This window comes from Chenopodium quinoa, unplaced genomic scaffold (genome assembly GCF_001683475.1).
Source record: "Chenopodium quinoa cultivar QQ74 unplaced genomic scaffold, ASM168347v1, whole genome shotgun sequence".
Taxonomy (NCBI): domain Eukaryota; kingdom Viridiplantae; phylum Streptophyta; class Magnoliopsida; order Caryophyllales; family Amaranthaceae; genus Chenopodium; species Chenopodium quinoa.
Window position 1 is genome coordinate 659,470 of NW_018744460.1, and position 19,184 is coordinate 678,653.

Sequence of the window (19,184 nt, forward strand, 5' to 3'; positions counted from 1 at the left end):
GTATGATCCGCAGGATCAGTCTATTAGAGAGTGGGGCAACTTTAGGCAAATGTATCCCCTCTGCAGATCGAACCAAACCATTTATACAAAGTAAGTCTTCAGCAGGCCACACTTACTGAAAGGCAGAGATGTCTTGGAAAGAGAATGCGCAATAACTTTCTTTTCTCATGATATACCAACCAAAATAGAAGGTACCCTCATTCATGATTGATAAAATTCCTATGCAGGATGGGCGGAAGTCAACATATAGTCAAGAAGAATTACAAATCTGTCTCGCAGAGCCAAGCACCTATTGAAATAAAACAAGTACTTAAATGTTCTAGCTCCTTGTTTTCAACTTACTTTACAGGGTCCTAACAAATCTCAATTGACGGCAAGTACAAAACAAATGACAATACCAGTAGTAGTGAAATGCAACAGGCAACCAACTTCATCTACTTCACTTTAAGCTTCCTTAGATGAATTTGCCCTAGGGAAGAAAATCTTTGAAGTACAGCATTTCATCACCTTCGGAATGCATTGCTCTCATCTGACGCTCTTCCCTGACGAAAATGGGAACGACGACGGACACTTTCCTCAATTGTTGAGCTCCCCCCTTTCTCAGCACCGTACACACTCTTCTGAACGGAAGTTAGGAACGACTTGCCCTGGGAACTGCCTGCTTGGTTAGCTTCACGTGCATCATCGTCAGCAGCCTTCTTCAGTCGTTTCCATCGTTGCTCTTCATGTGTCTCAGCATCCATTTGCATTTCTCTCAACCTAGCAGCCCTCTCTTCTTCAGAGAGTTGAGGAGCCTTGCCTCGCCGCCTGTATGAATCCTGCCTAGGTGGCAGAGCAATATGCTTAGATTCACTTTCTTGGTGTGATCTACCATAATCTATTGCGTTGTGAACATATTTGTCTTTATGATGGTCTGAGTGGGATTCTGAATGCTTTGATCTCTCGTTTCCTCTCTGAAACTCGTTATCTCTATTTCTCTCTGATCTTTGCTTTCCAGGGCTTCTGCGCTGCTGTTTCTCACTTTCATAGTCTCTGTGGGAACGACTAGGGCTTCTGCGCTGCTGTTTCTCACTTTCATAGTCTCTGTGGGAACGACTATGATGTCTAGTTCTGTCTTTAGAGTCCTCATCAGAATGTAAATGTTCTTTTTTCTTGTTCTTCCTTTTCCTTTCTCTTTCTTCATTGCTATCACTTTCCGTGTCAGAGTGACGCTCTTTCTTTTTGTGCTTCACCTTCCTTTTCCTTTCTCTCTCTTCATGACTATCACTTTCAGATTCGGAGTGATACTTGGATGAGGAGTGTTTTTTATGTTTTGATTTTACCTTTTGGCGCTCTTCATCATGTGATTCACCATGTTTCTTCTTTGTTTCGACCTGAAACAAGAGGCTGAAGTGTTAGAAAGTCACTTATATACACAGAAGCAACTTCATTTAAAATCAAGCAATTGAGCTAATACATCACAGCCATCACAGGGCAAAGAAGGAATCAACAAATCCACTAGGTCAGAGAACAGCAGCCTAAAGAAATGTGAAAGAGGACATTTGATCACATATTATACTTGATTGATGCAAAAAAAAAAAAAAAAAAAAAAGAGTAATTTTGCTGACACAATAGAGAAATTCTACAAAGCATTTAAGTGATAAATAAACTTCATTATTCAAGTCAAAACAATAACATCCTATCTGGGACGCTGGGAGCATATGGCTGCTAAACAACTTTACAAAGCTCAGGACAATGAACTTCATTGAGCCTCAATGCACTAATGCTGTCTGACCAACAAACTATGGACATGCAAACAAACTCAATCATACATAGTAAGCAAAACTTGACCACAAGTCTGCAGGGAGGCAGCAGGCTAACAACCAAAGTGGCTCAAAAGTTACATGACTGTAATTCTGTAGGAAAAATAAATAAAGATTGCTGATCCAGAGAGGAAACTTACTGATTTACGAATCATAGCCATCTTTACTGGATTGTTTTTTATTCGAGCCAGAGCTTCTTGCTCCCTTTGCCGAATCATCAGCAGTGGATCAGTATGGAGTTTCCTCCAGGCATCATTGGCAGATTGTGGTTTTTCTTCAAACAAAGCTCCAGGGACAGTTGGTTGCTGCAATTTCGAAAATCAAATTAATAAGCTACAATCATAAACTACAGAAGACCTCACCAGAAATACAAAAAGGGAGGAAGGGAGGTTTACATGAATAATTTACTTTTAGGCAGCAATAACACATTGATAATAGGGTTAGTATCCACAACAATATTTAGGATCCACAGTTGATTCAACAATTGCAAAGAGTCAAAGCATCTGATTTTTGAACAGCTACAATATACTTCCAGCATAACATTAACCATAAATTTGCCTACATAAAGCACTATATGATAATAAATTTCACATCAAGAAAAGAAGTCAAGAGATCCACTTGGTGGAATAAATTCACTTTACAACCGATGAAACAACCTAAATTGAGACTGTTTCTCGTCTAAGAATCCCTATTATGAGACTTATGACCTGTTTGGATACTTCCCAACAGACGGAAAACAGAATTGTTAATGCAATATCATTACCAAATTCCAAAGATACCTCATAATCATAAAATGGTGCCATAAATGCTTGTGAGGAGCTTTCTACAATAAATGCATGATAGCACAGTACACATTTTCAAGAAAAGGGACTGACATTGAAAAAAAAAAAAAAAAAAAAGGAACATTACTACAGGCTTGTGCTATCTTTGAAGAACCCCTTTAGGAGAGCATTCCTGCCTCTTACAGGTGATATTCAGCTCCCTAAGACTCTAAGATGACAATTTTACCCAAGAAACTTAATAATCCAAAATTTCAAGCCTTAAGGTGTTCTTGCGACGATATTAGCATATGAAACCTAATAGGCAATTGCTACATTGTGTGGGGTCCTGATTAAATCAAGCTGTTTATATAAGCAGCTGCTGGTTTCTTCGCTCCAACAATGGCATCATCATAGATGTGATTACACAAGTATCAACCAGGAAAGCTCCAACTTCCTCTTCTTTTCTTTCTTCCACAAATGCCCCAATTTTTAGAATTTTTTACCACCATCATGGCAGGCTTAAAGTGACAATACTAATAAGATAAATCCAATAGTTTCAAATTTCTTTGTGTCAATGACTGAAATTGAACACACTTCTTTCAACCCAGCAAAAATACAAACAATCAACAAGGAAACAAGCAAAAGTCTAAAGCCCTCATCTTTTACTTTTGATGCAATTCTTACCCTCATAACTACCCACCATACTCAACAGACACATATCCATCAACTTTATTTTACACAACTAATGCACAACGATTGCATGAGAACATGAGGTACTAAAATATGTTCAGGGTGCAACGTATAGCAGCCTGTATAGTGGTTTGATTCAATGAATTTCTGGTTCACGGATGAGGTTACAATACCATGTATGATTGATGTTGATTATAGTATTATACTATTATTCGAATTATTTGAATAATTGTAAGGCAGTATCACCTATATACGGGCTGCTATACGTTCTTTTCCCCACAATGAGTCTCAAACCTTTCTCTACTCCACCTAAATGCCTGAGTCAGACCAGATTATCACAAGAAATCAGCTCAATTGCAGCCACCGGCTTTCTCTAAACCCCATAATGTTGGCAGATAATTAAGAAACATAAAGAAAAAAAATAAATGGTTATTAAATAACCATGCATTACCATTGAAAATTAAAGGTGTTTCCAAATATAGGGAAAAATAACTAATGGTAATAAATATTGCAGGCTAAATTTTAAATGGGCTTAGGTTGTTTTAGGAAAACTATAAATTGAGCATTTCCTTCATTTGTATGTAATAATTTCAAGAGAAAATCTGAGAGAAGAAAAATAACTCAGAGAAAAGAGGGGTTGTGTTTTTTGCACTTTGGTATAAATAGACATTTTGTTTATGTAATTTATTTCTCCCTCAAATTTGATTAAATAGAAAATTTGCATTATTTTCTTAACAATTGGTATCAAGAGCTTGGTTGACAATTAGTCCACATTACGATAAAAATAAAAACGATCCTAAAAGAAAAAGTCAAATTTGAGTGGGAGAAATGGCTGCAGACAAAGAAGAAGTTAAACTTGAAAAATTCGATGGTAAAGATTCGGATTTTGGAAAATGCAGATTGAAGATTATTTATACCAGAAAAAACTCTATCAACCTCTGGAAGAGAAAAAGCCAGATGGCATGCAAGAAGCAGAATGGAAGCTTTTAGATAGACAAGCACTCGGAGTTATTCGATTGACGTTATCACGCAATGTGGCGTTTAACATTGCAAAGGAAACCACAACGACAGGTCTCATGAAAGCTCTCTCTAATATGTATGAGAAGCCATCAGCCTCCAATAAAGTTCATTTGATGAGGCGGTTGTTTAGTTTGAGGATGTCGGAAGGTGGATCGGTAGCTCAACACCTTAATGAACTCAATTCTGTCACAACCCAATTGAGTTCTGTTGAAATCAAATTTGATGATGAAGTATTAGCGTTAATACTTTTATCTTCCCTGCCAGATAGTTGGAATGCTACAGTCACAGCTGTGAGTAGCTCATCGGGAAATAACAAGTTGAAGTTTGATGACGTTCGTGATCTGGTTCTTAGTGAGGAGATTCGACGAAGAGAATCAGGTGAATCTTCATCCTCTTCAATATTGCATACAGAGTCAAGAGGAAGAAATTTAATCAGAAGGAATGAACGCGGAAGATCAAACTATCGAGGACAATCCAGAGATAGGAGGTCAAAATCCAGGAATCCAAATAATTTCCAAAACTCAAAGACTGTGGAGTGTTGGAATTGTGGAAAGATTGGGCACTATAAAAATCAGTGCAAGGGAACACCAAAAGGCAAAGAAGTGAAGGCAGAGGCAAATGTCACTTCTACCGGAGAAGGTGATGATGCGTTGATATGCTCATTGGAGAGCAAAGAAGAGTCTTGGGTATTAGACTCTGGAGCATCGTTCCATGCTACTTCTAATAAAAACTTTTTTGAGAAGTATGTCCATAGAAACCTTGGACAGGTATACCTTGGTGATGACCAACCTTGTGATATTGTTGGTCAAGGTAATGTCAAAATTAAGTTAAATGGGTCAGCTTGGGAGCTGAAGGATGTCAAACATGTTCCCGACCTAAGAAAGAACTTGATCTGAGTTGGGCAGTTGGCTCGTGAAGGTTACACTATAATCTTTCAAGGTGATAATTGGAAGATTTCAAAGGGAGCAATGATAGTTGCTCATGGTAAAAAGAATGGTACTCTCTATTTGACAGCTGGAGCGTGTTATTCGATTGCAGTTGCAACAGAGAATGAAAATTTCAAGTTATGGCACCAAAGACTTGGTCACATGAGTGAGAAAGGAATGAAGATCATGCATTCAATTGGAAAACTCCCTAGTCTAAAATCTGTGAATTTAGACATGTGTAAAGAATGCATACTTGGAAAGCAGAAGAGGGTAAGCTTTCAGACATATGGAAGAACTCCAATGAAAGAAAAATTGGAGCTTGTTCATTCTGATGTGTGGGGACCAACAACCACCCAGTTTATAGGTGAATAACAGTACTTTGTGACTTTTATTGATGATCACTCTAGGAAAGTATGGGTTTACTTTCTAAAATACAAGTCCGAAGTGTTTGAAGTTTTCAGGATATGGAAAGCTAGGGTTGAAAATGAAACAGGTCTGAAGATCAAAAGACTCAGGTCCGACAATGGCGGAGAATATGAGGACACCAAATTCAAGAAGTTTTGCTACGAGCATGGTATTAAGATGGAAAGAACTGTGCCTCAGCATAATCATAGCTGAGCGGATGAACCGAACATTGACAGAAAGAGCCAGAAGCATTCGTATACAGTCAGGTCTACCAAAACAATTCTGGGCAGAAGCAGTCAATACAGCAGCTTACTTGATCAATCGAGGACCATCAACCCCATTGGAGTACAAATTACCAGAGGAGGTATGGAGCGGCAAAGAGATCAAATTATTGCACTTAAAGGTATTTGGTTGTGTAGCTTATGTGCACATTAGTGATCAAGGCAGAAATAAGCTTGATCCTAAATCAAAAGTTTGCACTTTTATCGGTTATGGCGAAGATGAGTTCGGATACCGTATTTGGGATGATGAAAGCAAAAAGATTATTCGTTCAAGAGATGTAATTTTCAATGAGAGAGTCATATACAAAGATAGGCATAAAATTGAGAGTTATGAAACAAATCAAAAAGAATCTACATTCATTGATGAAGATTATGTCCCAGACAGTACGATGCAAGAGTACACTATCATAAGTACTCCGCAACAAGAAGAACAGACTGTACAGGGCAGTACATCGCAATCAAATGACATACAACAACCTTCTTGTCCAACTCCTACACTAAGAAGGAGTACTCGACCACATGTGCCTAATAGAAAATATATGAATTATTTGTTATTAACTGATGGTGGGGAACCAGAAGATTATTATGAAGCATCCCAGACCAGAGATGCTAGCAAGTGGGGGCTTGCAATGAAAGATGAAATGCAATCCCTGATTTCAAACCAGACATGGGAACTAACTGAGTTACCCATAGGTAAGAATGCCCTTCATAACAAATGGATATATCGAGCAAAAAAGGAGCACGATGATTCCAAGAGGTATAAGGCTCGACTAGTTGTCAAAGGTTTTCAACAGAAAGAGGGAGTTGATTATAATGAGATATTCGCTCCTGTTATGAAACTCAATACCATTAGAACAGTGTTGAGTATTATTGCAATTGAAGATCTTTATCTCGAGCAGTTAGATGTGAAGACTGCATTTCTTCATGGAGATCTTGATGAAGAAATATACATGCACTAGCAAGAAGGTTTTATAAAAAGTGGGAAAGAGCAGATGGTATGCAAACTTAAGAAAAGTTTATACGGGCTAAAACAAGCCCCAAGACAATGGTACAAAAAGTTTGATAACTTCATGCACAAGGAAGATTTCCAGAAGTGCAACGCTGACCACTGTTGCTACTTCAAGAGATATCAATCCAGTTATATCATCCTATTACTTTATGTTGATGATATGTTAATAGCAGGTTCTGATATGAATGATATTATAAAGTTGAAGCATCAATTGTCAAAGGAATTTGACATGAAGGACTTGGGTCCAGCAAAAAAGATTTTAGGAATGCAAATCACAAGAGATAAGCAGAGAGGCACTTTGCAGTTATCACAATCAGAGTACATCAAACGTGTTCTTCAGAGATTTAATATGGGTGATGCTAAGCCTGTTAGTACACCGTTGGCGAGTCATTTTCGTCTATCAAAGGATCAGTCCCCTCAGACAGATAAAGATAAAGAATATATGGCCAAGGTTCCTTATGCCTCGGCTATTGGAAGTTTGATGTATGCAATGGTTTGTACAAGACCAGATATTGGACATGCAGTGGGAGTTGTAAGCAGGTTTATGTCCAATCCAGGAAAAGTCCATTGGGAAGCTGTTAAATGGATTTTGAGGTATTTACGAGGTACAATTAATAAGTGTTTGTACTTTGGTAAAGGTGAATTGAAAATACAAGGTTACGTTGATGCAGACTTTGGCGGTGAAGTCGATAATAGAAAGAGCACAACGGGTTATGCATTTACATTTGGAAATACAGCCGTAAGTTGGATGTCCCAACTACAAAAGATTGTTGCTTTATCCACTACAGAAGCTGAGTATGTGGCAGTGACCGAAGCTAGTAAAGAGATGATATGGCTTCAAGGTTTGTTAGATGAGCTGGGGTTCAAACAAGTGAATAATATTTTGTATAGCAATAGTCAGAGTGCTATACATTTAGCAAAGAATTCGGCGTTTCACTCAAGAACAAAGCACATCGGTATTCGTTATCACTTTATCAGGTCTCTTCTAGAAGATGAAGTGTTAACTCTTAAAAAGATTTTTGGCAGTAAGAATCCAGCAGACATGTTAACGAAAACAGTGACGATTGACAAGTTGAAATTGTGCTCAACATCAATTGGTCTTAAAATGACAGAAGACTAGTTGAGGTTCTACTCCTTGGTGTGAAGACCGATTGAAATCAGTCTTCAAGTGGGAGATTGTTGGCAGATAATTAAGAAACATAAAGAAAAAAAATAAATGGTTATTAAATAACCATGCATTACCATTGAAAATTAAAGGTGTTTCCAAATATAGGGAAAAATAACTAATGGTAATAAATATTGCAGGCTAAATTTTAAATGACTTAGATTGTTTTAGGAAAACTATAAATTGAGCATTTCCTTCATTTGTATGTAATAATTTCAAGAGAAAATCTGAGAGAACAAAAATAACTCAGAGAAAAGAGGGGTTGTGTTTTTTGCACTTTGGTATAAATAGACATTTTGTTTATGTAATTTATTTCTCCCTCAAATTTGATTAAATAGAAAATTTGCATTATTTTCTTAACACATAATTCTCAAATCCGAATTTGAGTAACACTAAACACTCCTACATATATATTTAGCTAGGTAGCCTATGTAGTGAATAGGCATGTTACTACTATTAGGTAGCTTATGTACTAGCACTTATCAATCAGCAAAAATCCTTCTTTAACATACGTTTGGTCTAATTCAATTGTACATAGTATACAAGACAATGACCAAAAAAACAAATTTCATGACATATAAAATCAATCAAACCACAATCAGATTATAAGAAGTTAAGAACTCACCGCTTCCACTGATTGTGCCGGTGCCGGTGCTGCTGCTGCTGAAGCCGAATTATCAACACCAGGCAAAGATCCAAGTCCCTGAAATCCATCAGAAGTGGGTTTTCCAACAGCTAATCCAGAATCATACAGAAATTCCAATCTTTCCTGCCTCCTAAAACATCAAAAACAAAAATCATAGATTAGCAAATTACGAACCCTAACCCTAAATCAGGCACAAAATCAAATCTATAAAAAGGGGAATAAAATTGAATGATTAAAAGAGATAATGATAAATTAATTACGGGGTAAGGCCAGCTTGCTCTTGAAGAACACGAAATTCATCGCGTTCTCTCTCCTCGAGAATCTGCTTGCGAAGCTCCTCTAATTTGCGTTGTTCTTGCTCGTGTTTTTGCTCGGCTTTCCAAACGTTTTCAATGTTTCGAAGGCTTCCAGTATGCCATCCTTTCTTGTTCAGAAACTTCAACGCCATTGTTGCTGCTCCAAATCTCGGATTTCCGTACTTTCTACCTTTCTAAGATGATGATATGATGCTGTTGTTTTTGCGGGAGAGACTATTTGACTTTGGAGTATGTTTGGTTTAAGGTGGTGAGGGAATTCAAACACCGACTTTGACGTATGTAATATTAGGAATTTTATTTTTTTTTATGTTTTTTTTTTTTTGGAATTTAGAGATGAACCGACTTAAAGTACTCCCTTCATTTTTTTTTTTTTTTATAAGCTAGAGTTGGGATTTTTTCACTATTCTTATCATCATATGTCATCATTAACTTAATTTTTTTACCAATATATAATATATTTTTTTGGTGAAAACCAATATATAATATATAATATGATCATATAATACTTCCTCTGTTCTTTTTTTATTGCACCATGTTTTTTTTATTCCACCATGAGAGATTTCACACTTGTCAATGCATTACTTTGGCTATTAATATCTTTAATTATACTTTTGTAAAAATTATAAAAAATTGATATTTGAAAAGTAGATTTCAAGACGAATCTAACTAGATCGCACATGACTATGTTTTTTCTAAAATGGATAAATCACAAAAGATGGTCAAAGAAAATTAAGTGAATAGTGTAAAAGTCCTTATAGTGCAATAAAAGAAAAACAAGAAAGTATGTTGTTGGAATTGTAATAATGTCTACTTTTATAAATTAATTTTTTCATAATTTTTTACTAACTACTAATTAAATATATTGATGGTCAAAGTTGTGCCTCGACAAATGTGCAAATCCAACTCTAGCTTATACGGATTAAAAAAAAAAAAAACTATTGAGGGAGTACTTTGTACTTCATCTGTTTCATACTCCCCCCCCCCCCCCCGTTTTGTAATAATTGCATTACTTTTCTTTTACATCCGTTTCATAATAATTATTACGAAACATATGTAAAAGGATAGGGTTCTAATTATTACAAAATGAAAGGAGTATATTATATATATATATATATATATATATATATATATATATATATATATATATATATATATATATTATTTTTATTATTTAATGGTAAGAAGAACCCTGACCAGACTTCAATCCTCATGATATATTTAGTCAAGTATCTACAGTGACTATGAGTTAGGTATGGAGCACTTGAGAGTAAGATGAGGTATTAAACCAGTTGAGGCGAGGGTAAGAGATTCCCTACCCCTCTCAAGTGAGTTAAATCTTGCTACTATCGTGATTTAATGAAAGTGGCTTGCTTTTCCTTGTGCAGAGTACTTGAGAGTAAGGGAGGAATTGAGCATATTGAGGCAAGGGATTCCCTAACCTAGTATCTCTTTCAAGTGGGTTAAGTCTTGATTAGTATTGTGATCTGATGGAAATGTTAGCTCTTCCTTTTGTTGGGTTTATCGTTGAATACTTAACCATTTACTCATTATACTCTCTCATTTACCAAAAAAAACATTTACGGATTAATTAACAATAAATAAATATGAGATTTAATCCAATATAAATATTTTTTTGCATATTACTCAGGCCCAAAATCTAGTTCCAATGACTAAATCTATACTTACAATCAATGTCTAAATAATTAGTTCCTTGATAATTTCTTGTACTTCAATCAAAATGTTCTATTATTAGTAAAGCCAACCCAAATTTATTGGATGTGATATTAGAGAGTTCAAAATAGTAAACTATGATATAATAAGCTCTTTAGAATATTTTGTGTTGATTAAGTGTGATATGACAAACAATTTAAATTGGATAGATTAGTCACTTGATTTATGTTTGACTTGATAAGCAATTTAGTTTGGATAGATTACGCACTTGTTAAATGGTTCAATTTATTTTTATTGAACGGAACACATAAATAAGTTTGTCACGAGATTGAGAATAATGGTGATTTTTTTATGTAGGATTGTAAGAACCACTTGTGTTTAAGGGAAACATTAACCAATATAAATACATTTTAAAAGCAAAACTTTGTGAGTTTGACTATTCATTAGCTGAATTATTACGCCAATGTATTTTTTTTTACCTATTTTGTAATTGATATTTACCAATATTGATTTGGAGTTGTGAGATGTCGACAAAATGTGATGGGTAAAGATAAAGAAGATTTTAAAACAAGAATGAGAGAGACCTAAAGATGAATTGGATAAAATAAAAATGATGTGAGAAAATTGATTTTGGAAGAACAAGAAATAGATATAAGTGAATAAAGGAATATACTTGTATTTGGATAACCACAACAAATATATTTAATTATTGTTGTATATTTACCAAAATCTAATATATATATAAATTATCTTCGCCAAGTGTCGAGTCACGTAGGCGACAAATATATATTATTGTGACACATATGATGCTAAGTAAGTGATTTTTGGATAGATTTTTTAACATAAAATTGATGCATAGAGTTTTATTATCGATAAAATTCTCATATTTCATAATATACAAAATTAATCATCACTTTTAATAAGTATCCTATAACTCAATTTTAATTCCACCATCAAATTCGTATTAAAAAGTTCTTTAAAATAAGATCCAAGTATAATATGTTTAATCACAGACTTTTATACGTAGCTGGTCAAACCGTGTCACCACTATTACATGATCAGAGTTACTTCGTTAATGCTGTAGGGGTTAGTTGGTCAGTGTAATAGTGTTTACTCAATCAGTGTTATAGATAGGGGTTACTTAGTTAGTGTTAGAGGTTACTCATTTAGTATTACAGGGGTTACTCGATCGGTTTTATAGGGGTTACTTTGTCATGCCAAATGGTATGGTTAGCTGCATACAAAATACATTGTTATTTAATATATTAAAAAAAAAATATGTTAGAGAATCAGTAAAATAAGTTTTAATAAAAAATAATTTTAGTTTGGTAAAATAGTTTTAGTTCAGTGAAAATATTTTAAGTTCTATAAGAATATTTTCAAGTCAATAATAACATAGATATCTATTATTTATGTTATCATAACATAAATTACACTCCATATGATATCGTATGTCTAAATATCCTACATTATCATAACAAATAATTTGGTATTTAACATTCAAGTAAAAATGTTATCTTAAAATTTTATTAACCATCTGGGCATTGCCCGGGCACAAAACTAGTAAATTATATATATAATATAAAGGGGAGTTTTTTCCCAAGTTTTTAGAGAGCCACGTACGATAAATTTTTTTTAACGCGCCATGTAGGATAAACTTTTGTTATAGCCAATCAAATAAGAGATTTGTAAATTCTTTTGGTGTTAAATAATTTAAATGCCACATAAGCAAAATTGGCGAATGAGATTTTAAAGTTTAAATTCACAATTTATTTTTAAATAAAAATATTAAATGATATACTACGCATACAACAAATAAAATAACAAATTTTATCATATAAATACAAAAAATATTTGTTTTAAAAATAAAAATAAACCGTGCATCTCATGGGTTTCATTTAGTGATATACTATGTAGAACTAATGAAATAACAAATTTTATCACATAAATACAAATAATATTTGTTTTAAAAAGTACAAACAAACCGTACATCGCACAGATTTCATCTAGTTTAAATTTATGTAAATTAGTATCAATTCGATAAGAAACCATCCTAATTTCTAGATCACTAAAGATTAGAGGGTGAGTGAGAGGCAGGATTAATAGTCTCACTAGCTCATTTGACTTGATGTCATTGATGAAGTTGTTCATAATGATCCAAATAATTAGGAATATTATACATGTAGGGATGGCAATTGGGTGGTGCGGGTACCTCCTCTCCTATACCCGCACCCGCCAAAATTTTTTATACCCACTATCTACCCGCTATTCGCGGTGGGTAAAATTTTAACACCCATACCCGCCTAAGCGGGTAGAAACCTAGATCCACCACCCGCTTTTATTCGCTTTTTACTGCCAATCTACAATATTTGTTTTATAAATTTTCTATAAATATGTCATTTTGCCATATCTAAATTGTTGTAAATACATAATTTAATAGCATACTATACAAGGTAGCAATTAATTTGTGATAAAAAATACAAGTAGTAATAAATTGGCGTATAACTAGGCGGGTAGGCGGGTAACTGGGCGGGTAAATGGGTAATAGGCGAGTATGGCGTCAAATCCACCACCCACCCGTTGTACCCATGATGGGTATGACTTTTGTATCCATACCCGCCTACTTACAAGTCAAAGTTGGACCCATAACCACTCCAACTGAGACAGTTGCGATGCGGGACCCACATTTTAATACCTACCTGCCATCCCTACATACATGTTTGGCTCCCCCAAATCCCCAATAAAACAAAATTAACAATTTCACCCTTTTCCCCTATTTTTTAGAAGACCGTTACATCTGGATAACGGCTAGTTTCTCAACTTCATCTCTTTCTTCTTTCAACGTCACATTTTCTCTCTCCTTGGCTTCCTGTTTCACTGCCTCTCAAAACTCTCCCTAATCCTGAAATCCCAAATCAATCCAAAATTTTGATTTCTAGGGTTTCTCCTAATCGATTCAATTTCCCCAAATTCACCCCAAAATTCGCCAATTACAACAACAATGAGCCCACCAACAATGGCGTCGGAAAACCCTAAACCCCATATATCATCTGAAATTTCAACTCCAATGCCGACAAATCCCCAACACCCTCGTCGTTCTCGACCTAGGGTTCGTGAAGTTAGCTCCAGATTCATGTCACCTGCAGCAAAACCTCCGACGAACATCCAGAAGCAAATCCCATCAACACCGTCGGAATCCCAGATTTCTAAAAACAACGCTCTCCGACGATCTAACACTGATTTCAGGCCGTCGCAGTCGAGATACGCCGACGAAAACCGACCCGATTCGTTGAACCGGAAATCCGTTAGCCCGGTTCGATCTTCGTCGAAACCTAGGGCTGCTGTTAAGCTTTTTAAGGAAGGATCTAGAACTGATACACCAGTGCCAATGCAGGTGGGGCCCAGATTGGTGAGACAACGGAGTTGGGATTCCGCTGCCTCGAAGTTGTTGCAGGCTAATGGAATATGCTCCAATGGTGAAAAAGATGATGATGATGGTGGTTGTTCTGTTAATGGGGATTGTGAGTCAGTGAAATCGGAGCCGAATGATAATAATAATTGTACTAGTAATGGTGATAATAACAATTGTCAAAGGAATTCTACGCCGTGTTCTAGATCAATGGAGTTTTCGTATCCGAGTAATGATCAACAACAACAACAAAATGGGGGGTTGAATTCTATTAAGGGTGTTGGTAATGATGATAAGTTATTTCATAGGTCAGTGAATAAGGTGGCGCGTAGTCTTAATCTTCCTCCGATGCCTCCTGGACTCGGGTTTTCGAGGCCTCAAGGGGGGACGGTGGAGGTGAAAAAGGCGGTGGTGAGGAAGGGTGGCAACCAGCTAGATGATGCTCAAAGGCTTAAGTTGTTGCATAATCTTCATCTTCAATACAGGTTTGCTAATGCTAAGGCTGAGGCATGCTTGAATTCTCAGAAAAAGCAAAGTGAGGTGAGTCCAAACTCCATGATGGTATTTGATTTTATTATGTTACATTGAAATTGAGTTCTTGATTTATGTTATGTAGTAGCTATTCAGTTGTGTGATTTACCCTGCTAAAATGTGCTAGAATTCAACTATTTGGAGTTATTTAGAGTGATAAGCTCCATAGATTTTGCAAATTATGATTTTTGTAGCATTGTGAAAGAAACATGATGTGGATACTTTACAATCTATGACTTGCTATTGACCTGAATTAGAGAAGCTTAATTGAATTATGAACATAGATGGATTAGTTCACATATTGTGGACTTAGGAATCAATGATTAATAAATTATCTTACTAAGAATTATGTCTTGTGAGATGGTAGGGACAAATGAAATTAGGAATTGTGTAATGGTAACAGCAGCAAAAATGGGCTAGAAGCCATAGCTTTTTATCTTAAAGGATCAGCATCATACAATTGGTTCTACATCAACTATTTGGTCTCTTGTGGGTTATGTAAATCTAGATCGTCTTCATATGCATTGTCGAAAACTACGAGTAGCAGTTTAAAGTAGAGGAAGGCATCTTACATATCACTCCACCTACCTTAAAGGGAAATAAAAACATTTTGCTACTCGTTGTGTGTTGTGGATTATTGTTTTAAATTCCTTTAATGTGTTGCAGAAACTGCTATATTCAATGGGAGTAAAGATATCAGAGTTGCAGGATTCTGTAAAAAGCAAGCGTGTTGAAGTTGGACTTTTGAAAGAAGCAAAACTTCTATCAACAATTCTTGACACTCAGGTGAGGCTTCTAAGTATTGATTTTGCTACTGTGTATCTAATCTATTCACTCAGTTTGCGAGACTGGCAACATGAGAATCTTTGAATGCATCATATCTAACTTTACTAAGAAAAAACGAAAATACAAAAGAAAGTCCACCATTCAGAGTATACTGGCACCTCTACACCATTCCAGTGTTTGGTCATGAGGAAAATTTCTTTGTTATATAGCCTAGTCAAAGGTGGAGAAGTATTTCCTTTCAAACAAAGCATTTTCTTTGATATATTTTTATGGTTTTATCTATATCTGTCTTTCAAGGTTCAATAGATCTTTTCTGAAGTCTAGCTTTTCCACTGCCATTTCTTCAAAGAGCACACTTTACGTTAATCTTTCAAGTTACTATCGGCTCTTGACTTGAGGTCTTTTATAATAGTTATCTTCAAAGGCTTTTGGATTTCTAGCTTGGTAAGGAATTTAATCAGTACTATTCTTTATCAGGTTCCCGTTTTGGACGAATGGTCTGCTTTAGAAGAAGCTTACTCATCTTCATTGCTAGAATTAACTCAAGGTTTACAGAATATATCATCTCGACTTCCACTCAATGGTAATGTAAAGGTAAGATATACGTCTACTCCTGTGCTTTAACCTCTCTTGAATTCCCCATGTCTCTCTTTGATGATGTATATGGGTCTTTTTCCAGGTTAACATCAAAGAGATAAATGAAGCAATGAATTCAGCATTGAAGGTGGCTGAAAGCATCTGTTTGCAAGTGCAAGGCTTCGTGCCCAAGGTGAAGTCTTGCTAACACTTTTATTATGTGATATAATGCAAATGAAATTGAAAGTTTTTTATACGCTTAAAATGCAAGTACTTAGTATACTGGATGTGCAGATTAATCTTAAATGCTTGACTGAGACTTTGTGATATACATTTGCAGGCAGAGCAAGTGGATGTTCTCATATCCGACTTGGCTAGAGTACATAGTGGAGAAGTCACGCTTGTTCAAGAGTGTGGTGATTTATTGTCTAGGACGCATTTATCGCAGGTAATTTTACATCACTGCTATTCAATTACCAAATACTCCCTTTGTCCTTATATATCTGTGGTTTGTTTACTCAATTCCTGTGAAAATATAACCTTCTTTACAAATGTGGCCTATCATTTTTAGGGCATTGTCAGTCCTATTTCTCTTTGTTGGTTTTTGGATTAACTAAGATAGATGGTGCTACAACTAAAACCTGACGATATGCTCCTGTTATTCACATAACTTTCAGATAGAAGAGTGCAGTTTAAGAGGACAACTGATTCAATTCCAGAAATGCAACCTTACTGGATCTTAAGAAGATCAGATTCTAACATGATCATCTTAGTTCACACAACCTTACTGGATCTTAGTTCACACGCCATACTTAATTTCCAATTTGATCAGTTGATCGTCTGATGGTGATAAGCACATAACTCAAGTTCAAGAGGTCAACAGTTCAGACTCACCTTTATATCACCTACTGTATGTAATCATTCATCCTCATTCTTTTGCTACGTCCAGCCAACAGAGATTTTTTTGGAAGGGCTGTTGATATAGAGAGAAAAGATGCAGTTCCATCGGAGTATTCCTTCAGTAATTGCGTCAAATCTGTATAGTGTAATTCTATCATTTGATACAAACAAAAAAATCAAGGAATAGTCCCTTGCGGCTTGCGAGGCGATTGGTTGATCAATACTTGTCTGTAATCAGTTAGTCTAACCCTCCCTCCGCCCCTCAATAAAAGGAGAATAATTAAAATTGTCTCAGAATCAAACATCATGGCATTTGATTATTCATTCATTATGATGATTGTTCTTTAACTATTAATAGCATACTTGGGTCATAACTTTATTACTCCGTATTATTATTTTTTAAACTTATACTTGTGACATACTCTGTATCTTTTAAACTTTATCACTCTGTATTATTATTTTTTGAACTTATACTTGTGACATACTCTGTATCTTTTAAACTTTATTACTCCGTATTATTATTTTATTAACTTATACTTGTGACATACTTTGTATCTTTTAATTATGTGAAATAGTGATCCGGATGGAAGGAGTAATTTTTATTGTATGGGAAAACGAGTAAACTAAGAAAGAAAGAAGTAATTTCACATTGTCAATGGACACAAGCTAAATTGAGCTTAACTTATACTTGTAAGTGAGATCAAATGTCACATGTCAAGCTCAAAATTGGTTTATCTATTTGCAAATATGCAATTGAGATTAATCATCATGAACATCGTGCTCTTTAGTATGTTAATTGAAATAAACATAACTTTTAAATTATTCATGATGAATATTGAAAGTGTAACGATTTCAGATTTCTAATCTGTTTCAATCTCTTTTAAAATCAAACTAACTTAACCGGTTAAAATTTAAAAAGTACTCTGTGTTACCCAAAACATGAGATTGAATTTTGAGTATATTGTTAGACTTTGCAACTTACTCCCCTTTCTAAATATAAAAGTGGGCCTGACCCCTCTATTTTGGGCCCACTTTTAGAACCACCCTAAATTTTACAAAGTATTATAAATAGAGTATCCACAGCCACATCATTTTTATCATCTAAATGAGATTTCAGGCTTCATGTAGCTCGTGTTTTCTCAAACAAAAACAATAGAGTATTGTCGAACGTAATTAATATTTGCTAGTTCTTTCCCAAAAAAAAAGGTTTCCTATGGCTGAAAAAAGCAACACACCTTCATCAATGGCCACACAAATTTGCAACCAAATAGCCATAATTTTCACAAAGCCCACCACCACCCCTCCACCCTTAGACCTCTTAGTGGACCAAATAAAGACCACCTCAGCCCAAAACGGCCGCATCTTCGTCTATGGAGTGGGCCGTGAAGGTCTAATGCTTAAGGCCCTATGCATGCGGTTAGCCCATTTGGGCCTCTCAGCCCACTGTGTGTTTGACATGACTACTCCCCCTATTGGGCCCACTGACCTCCTTATTGCCTCTGGTGGGCCTGGAGGATTCTCCACCGTTGATGCAATCTGTGGGGTAGCTAAATCCAACGGTGCTCAAGTGTTGCTTCTTACAGCTCAGCCTGAGAGTGGATCTTCTGTGAAGTATGCCACTGTTGTGGCTCATGTGCCTGCTCAAACAATGGCTGATGATCATCAAGGTGCACACGTGGAGGAATCTAGGCCGTTGCTTCCTATGGGAAGTCTTTATGAAGGAGCTTTGTTTGTGTTGTTTGAAATGGTTGTGTTTAGGCTTGGTTTTGAGTTAGGACAGACCCCTGAAGCTGTTAGGGCAAGGCACACTAATTTAGAATGAAATTTGTTTTCATTTTTTACCTAGTATGAAAAGTTTGTGATAGAATGTTATGTACTCTTACTTGTTCTTGAAATTTGAAAAGAGTTTGTTTAGATTTTACAGGTGATAGTGGATCGAACTTTGTTGAAAAAGATGCTCAAATTCGTATTAACATATGGATTGGGCTAGTAAATCGAGTGTAATTCCAAATAGCCTATAAAAGTATAAATGCTATTTACAAATTTCTTGCCTTAATCCTAGTCTCGCCTAAGTAATATTAGGCACTTTTTACATATTTTCTAAAATGATGAAGTATGAAGTATGAATTTAAAAATATATGACAAAATATTAGCTTACCTCCGTTAAAAAAGATTAAATACCGAGCCAATTGTTGTTATTAAGTACTCTGAATTCAGCCATTATGGTTAGGTTTAGGGATGCATATATAAAGTTCTGGACTTCTGGTTATTTGACGTTTTCTTATCAAA

General features: G+C 35.5%; 3 protein-coding genes across 3 annotated transcripts; 2 read left to right on the forward strand and 1 right to left on the reverse strand.

Moving 5' to 3' along the window:
• Positions 1 to 131: 131 nt before the first annotated feature.
• On the reverse strand, positions 132 to 9,503 carry LOC110697077 (pre-mRNA-splicing factor CWC25 homolog). The gene is made up of 4 exons (XM_021874418.1): positions 8,966 to 9,503; positions 8,685 to 8,835; positions 1,943 to 2,107; positions 132 to 1,373 (listed from the first exon to the last, which is right to left on the reverse strand). Exons 1-4 carry the CDS (start codon positions 9,151 to 9,153, stop codon positions 504 to 506), a joined length of 1,374 nt encoding a protein of 457 aa, XP_021730110.1. The 5' UTR covers positions 9,154 to 9,503; the 3' UTR covers positions 132 to 503.
• Positions 9,504 to 13,462: 3,959 nt separating this feature from the next.
• Positions 13,463 to 17,221, forward strand: LOC110697080 (protein ENDOSPERM DEFECTIVE 1-like). Its single transcript, XM_021874421.1, has 6 exons — positions 13,463 to 14,642; positions 15,300 to 15,419; positions 15,897 to 16,013; positions 16,099 to 16,188; positions 16,336 to 16,443; positions 16,673 to 17,221. Exons 1-6 carry the CDS (start codon positions 13,695 to 13,697, stop codon positions 16,736 to 16,738), a joined length of 1,449 nt encoding a protein of 482 aa, XP_021730113.1. The 5' UTR covers positions 13,463 to 13,694; the 3' UTR covers positions 16,739 to 17,221.
• Positions 17,222 to 17,964: 743 nt separating this feature from the next.
• Positions 17,965 to 18,951, forward strand: LOC110697081 (3-hexulose-6-phosphate isomerase-like). The gene has a single exon (XM_021874422.1). It carries the CDS (start codon positions 18,109 to 18,111, stop codon positions 18,715 to 18,717), a length of 609 nt encoding a protein of 202 aa, XP_021730114.1. The 5' UTR covers positions 17,965 to 18,108; the 3' UTR covers positions 18,718 to 18,951.
• Positions 18,952 to 19,184: the final 233 nt, after the last annotated feature.

Excerpts from the sequence above, each read along its gene's own strand:
- LOC110697077 (XM_021874418.1), bottom strand. The coding sequence starts at position 9,153 with ATGGCGTTGAAGTTTCTGAACAAGAAAGGATGGCATACTGGAAGCCTT. Across the intron at positions 8,836-8,965 it reads GAGCAAGCTGGCCTTACCCC|GAGGCAGGAAAGATTGGAAT; the intron begins GTAATTAATTTA and ends TTGATGTTTTAG. Across the intron at positions 1,374-1,942 it reads TGGCTATGATTCGTAAATCA|GTCGAAACAAAGAAGAAACA; the intron begins GTAAGTTTCCTC and ends CTCTTGTTTCAG.
- LOC110697081 (XM_021874422.1), top strand. The coding sequence starts at position 18,109 with ATGGCTGAAAAAAGCAACACACCTTCATCAATGGCCACACAAATTTGC.
- LOC110697080 (XM_021874421.1), top strand. The coding sequence starts at position 13,695 with ATGAGCCCACCAACAATGGCGTCGGAAAACCCTAAACCCCATATATCA. Across the intron at positions 14,643-15,299 it reads CTCAGAAAAAGCAAAGTGAG|AAACTGCTATATTCAATGGG; the intron begins GTGAGTCCAAAC and ends AATGTGTTGCAG. Across the intron at positions 16,014-16,098 it reads CACTCAATGGTAATGTAAAG|GTTAACATCAAAGAGATAAA; the intron begins GTAAGATATACG and ends GTCTTTTTCCAG.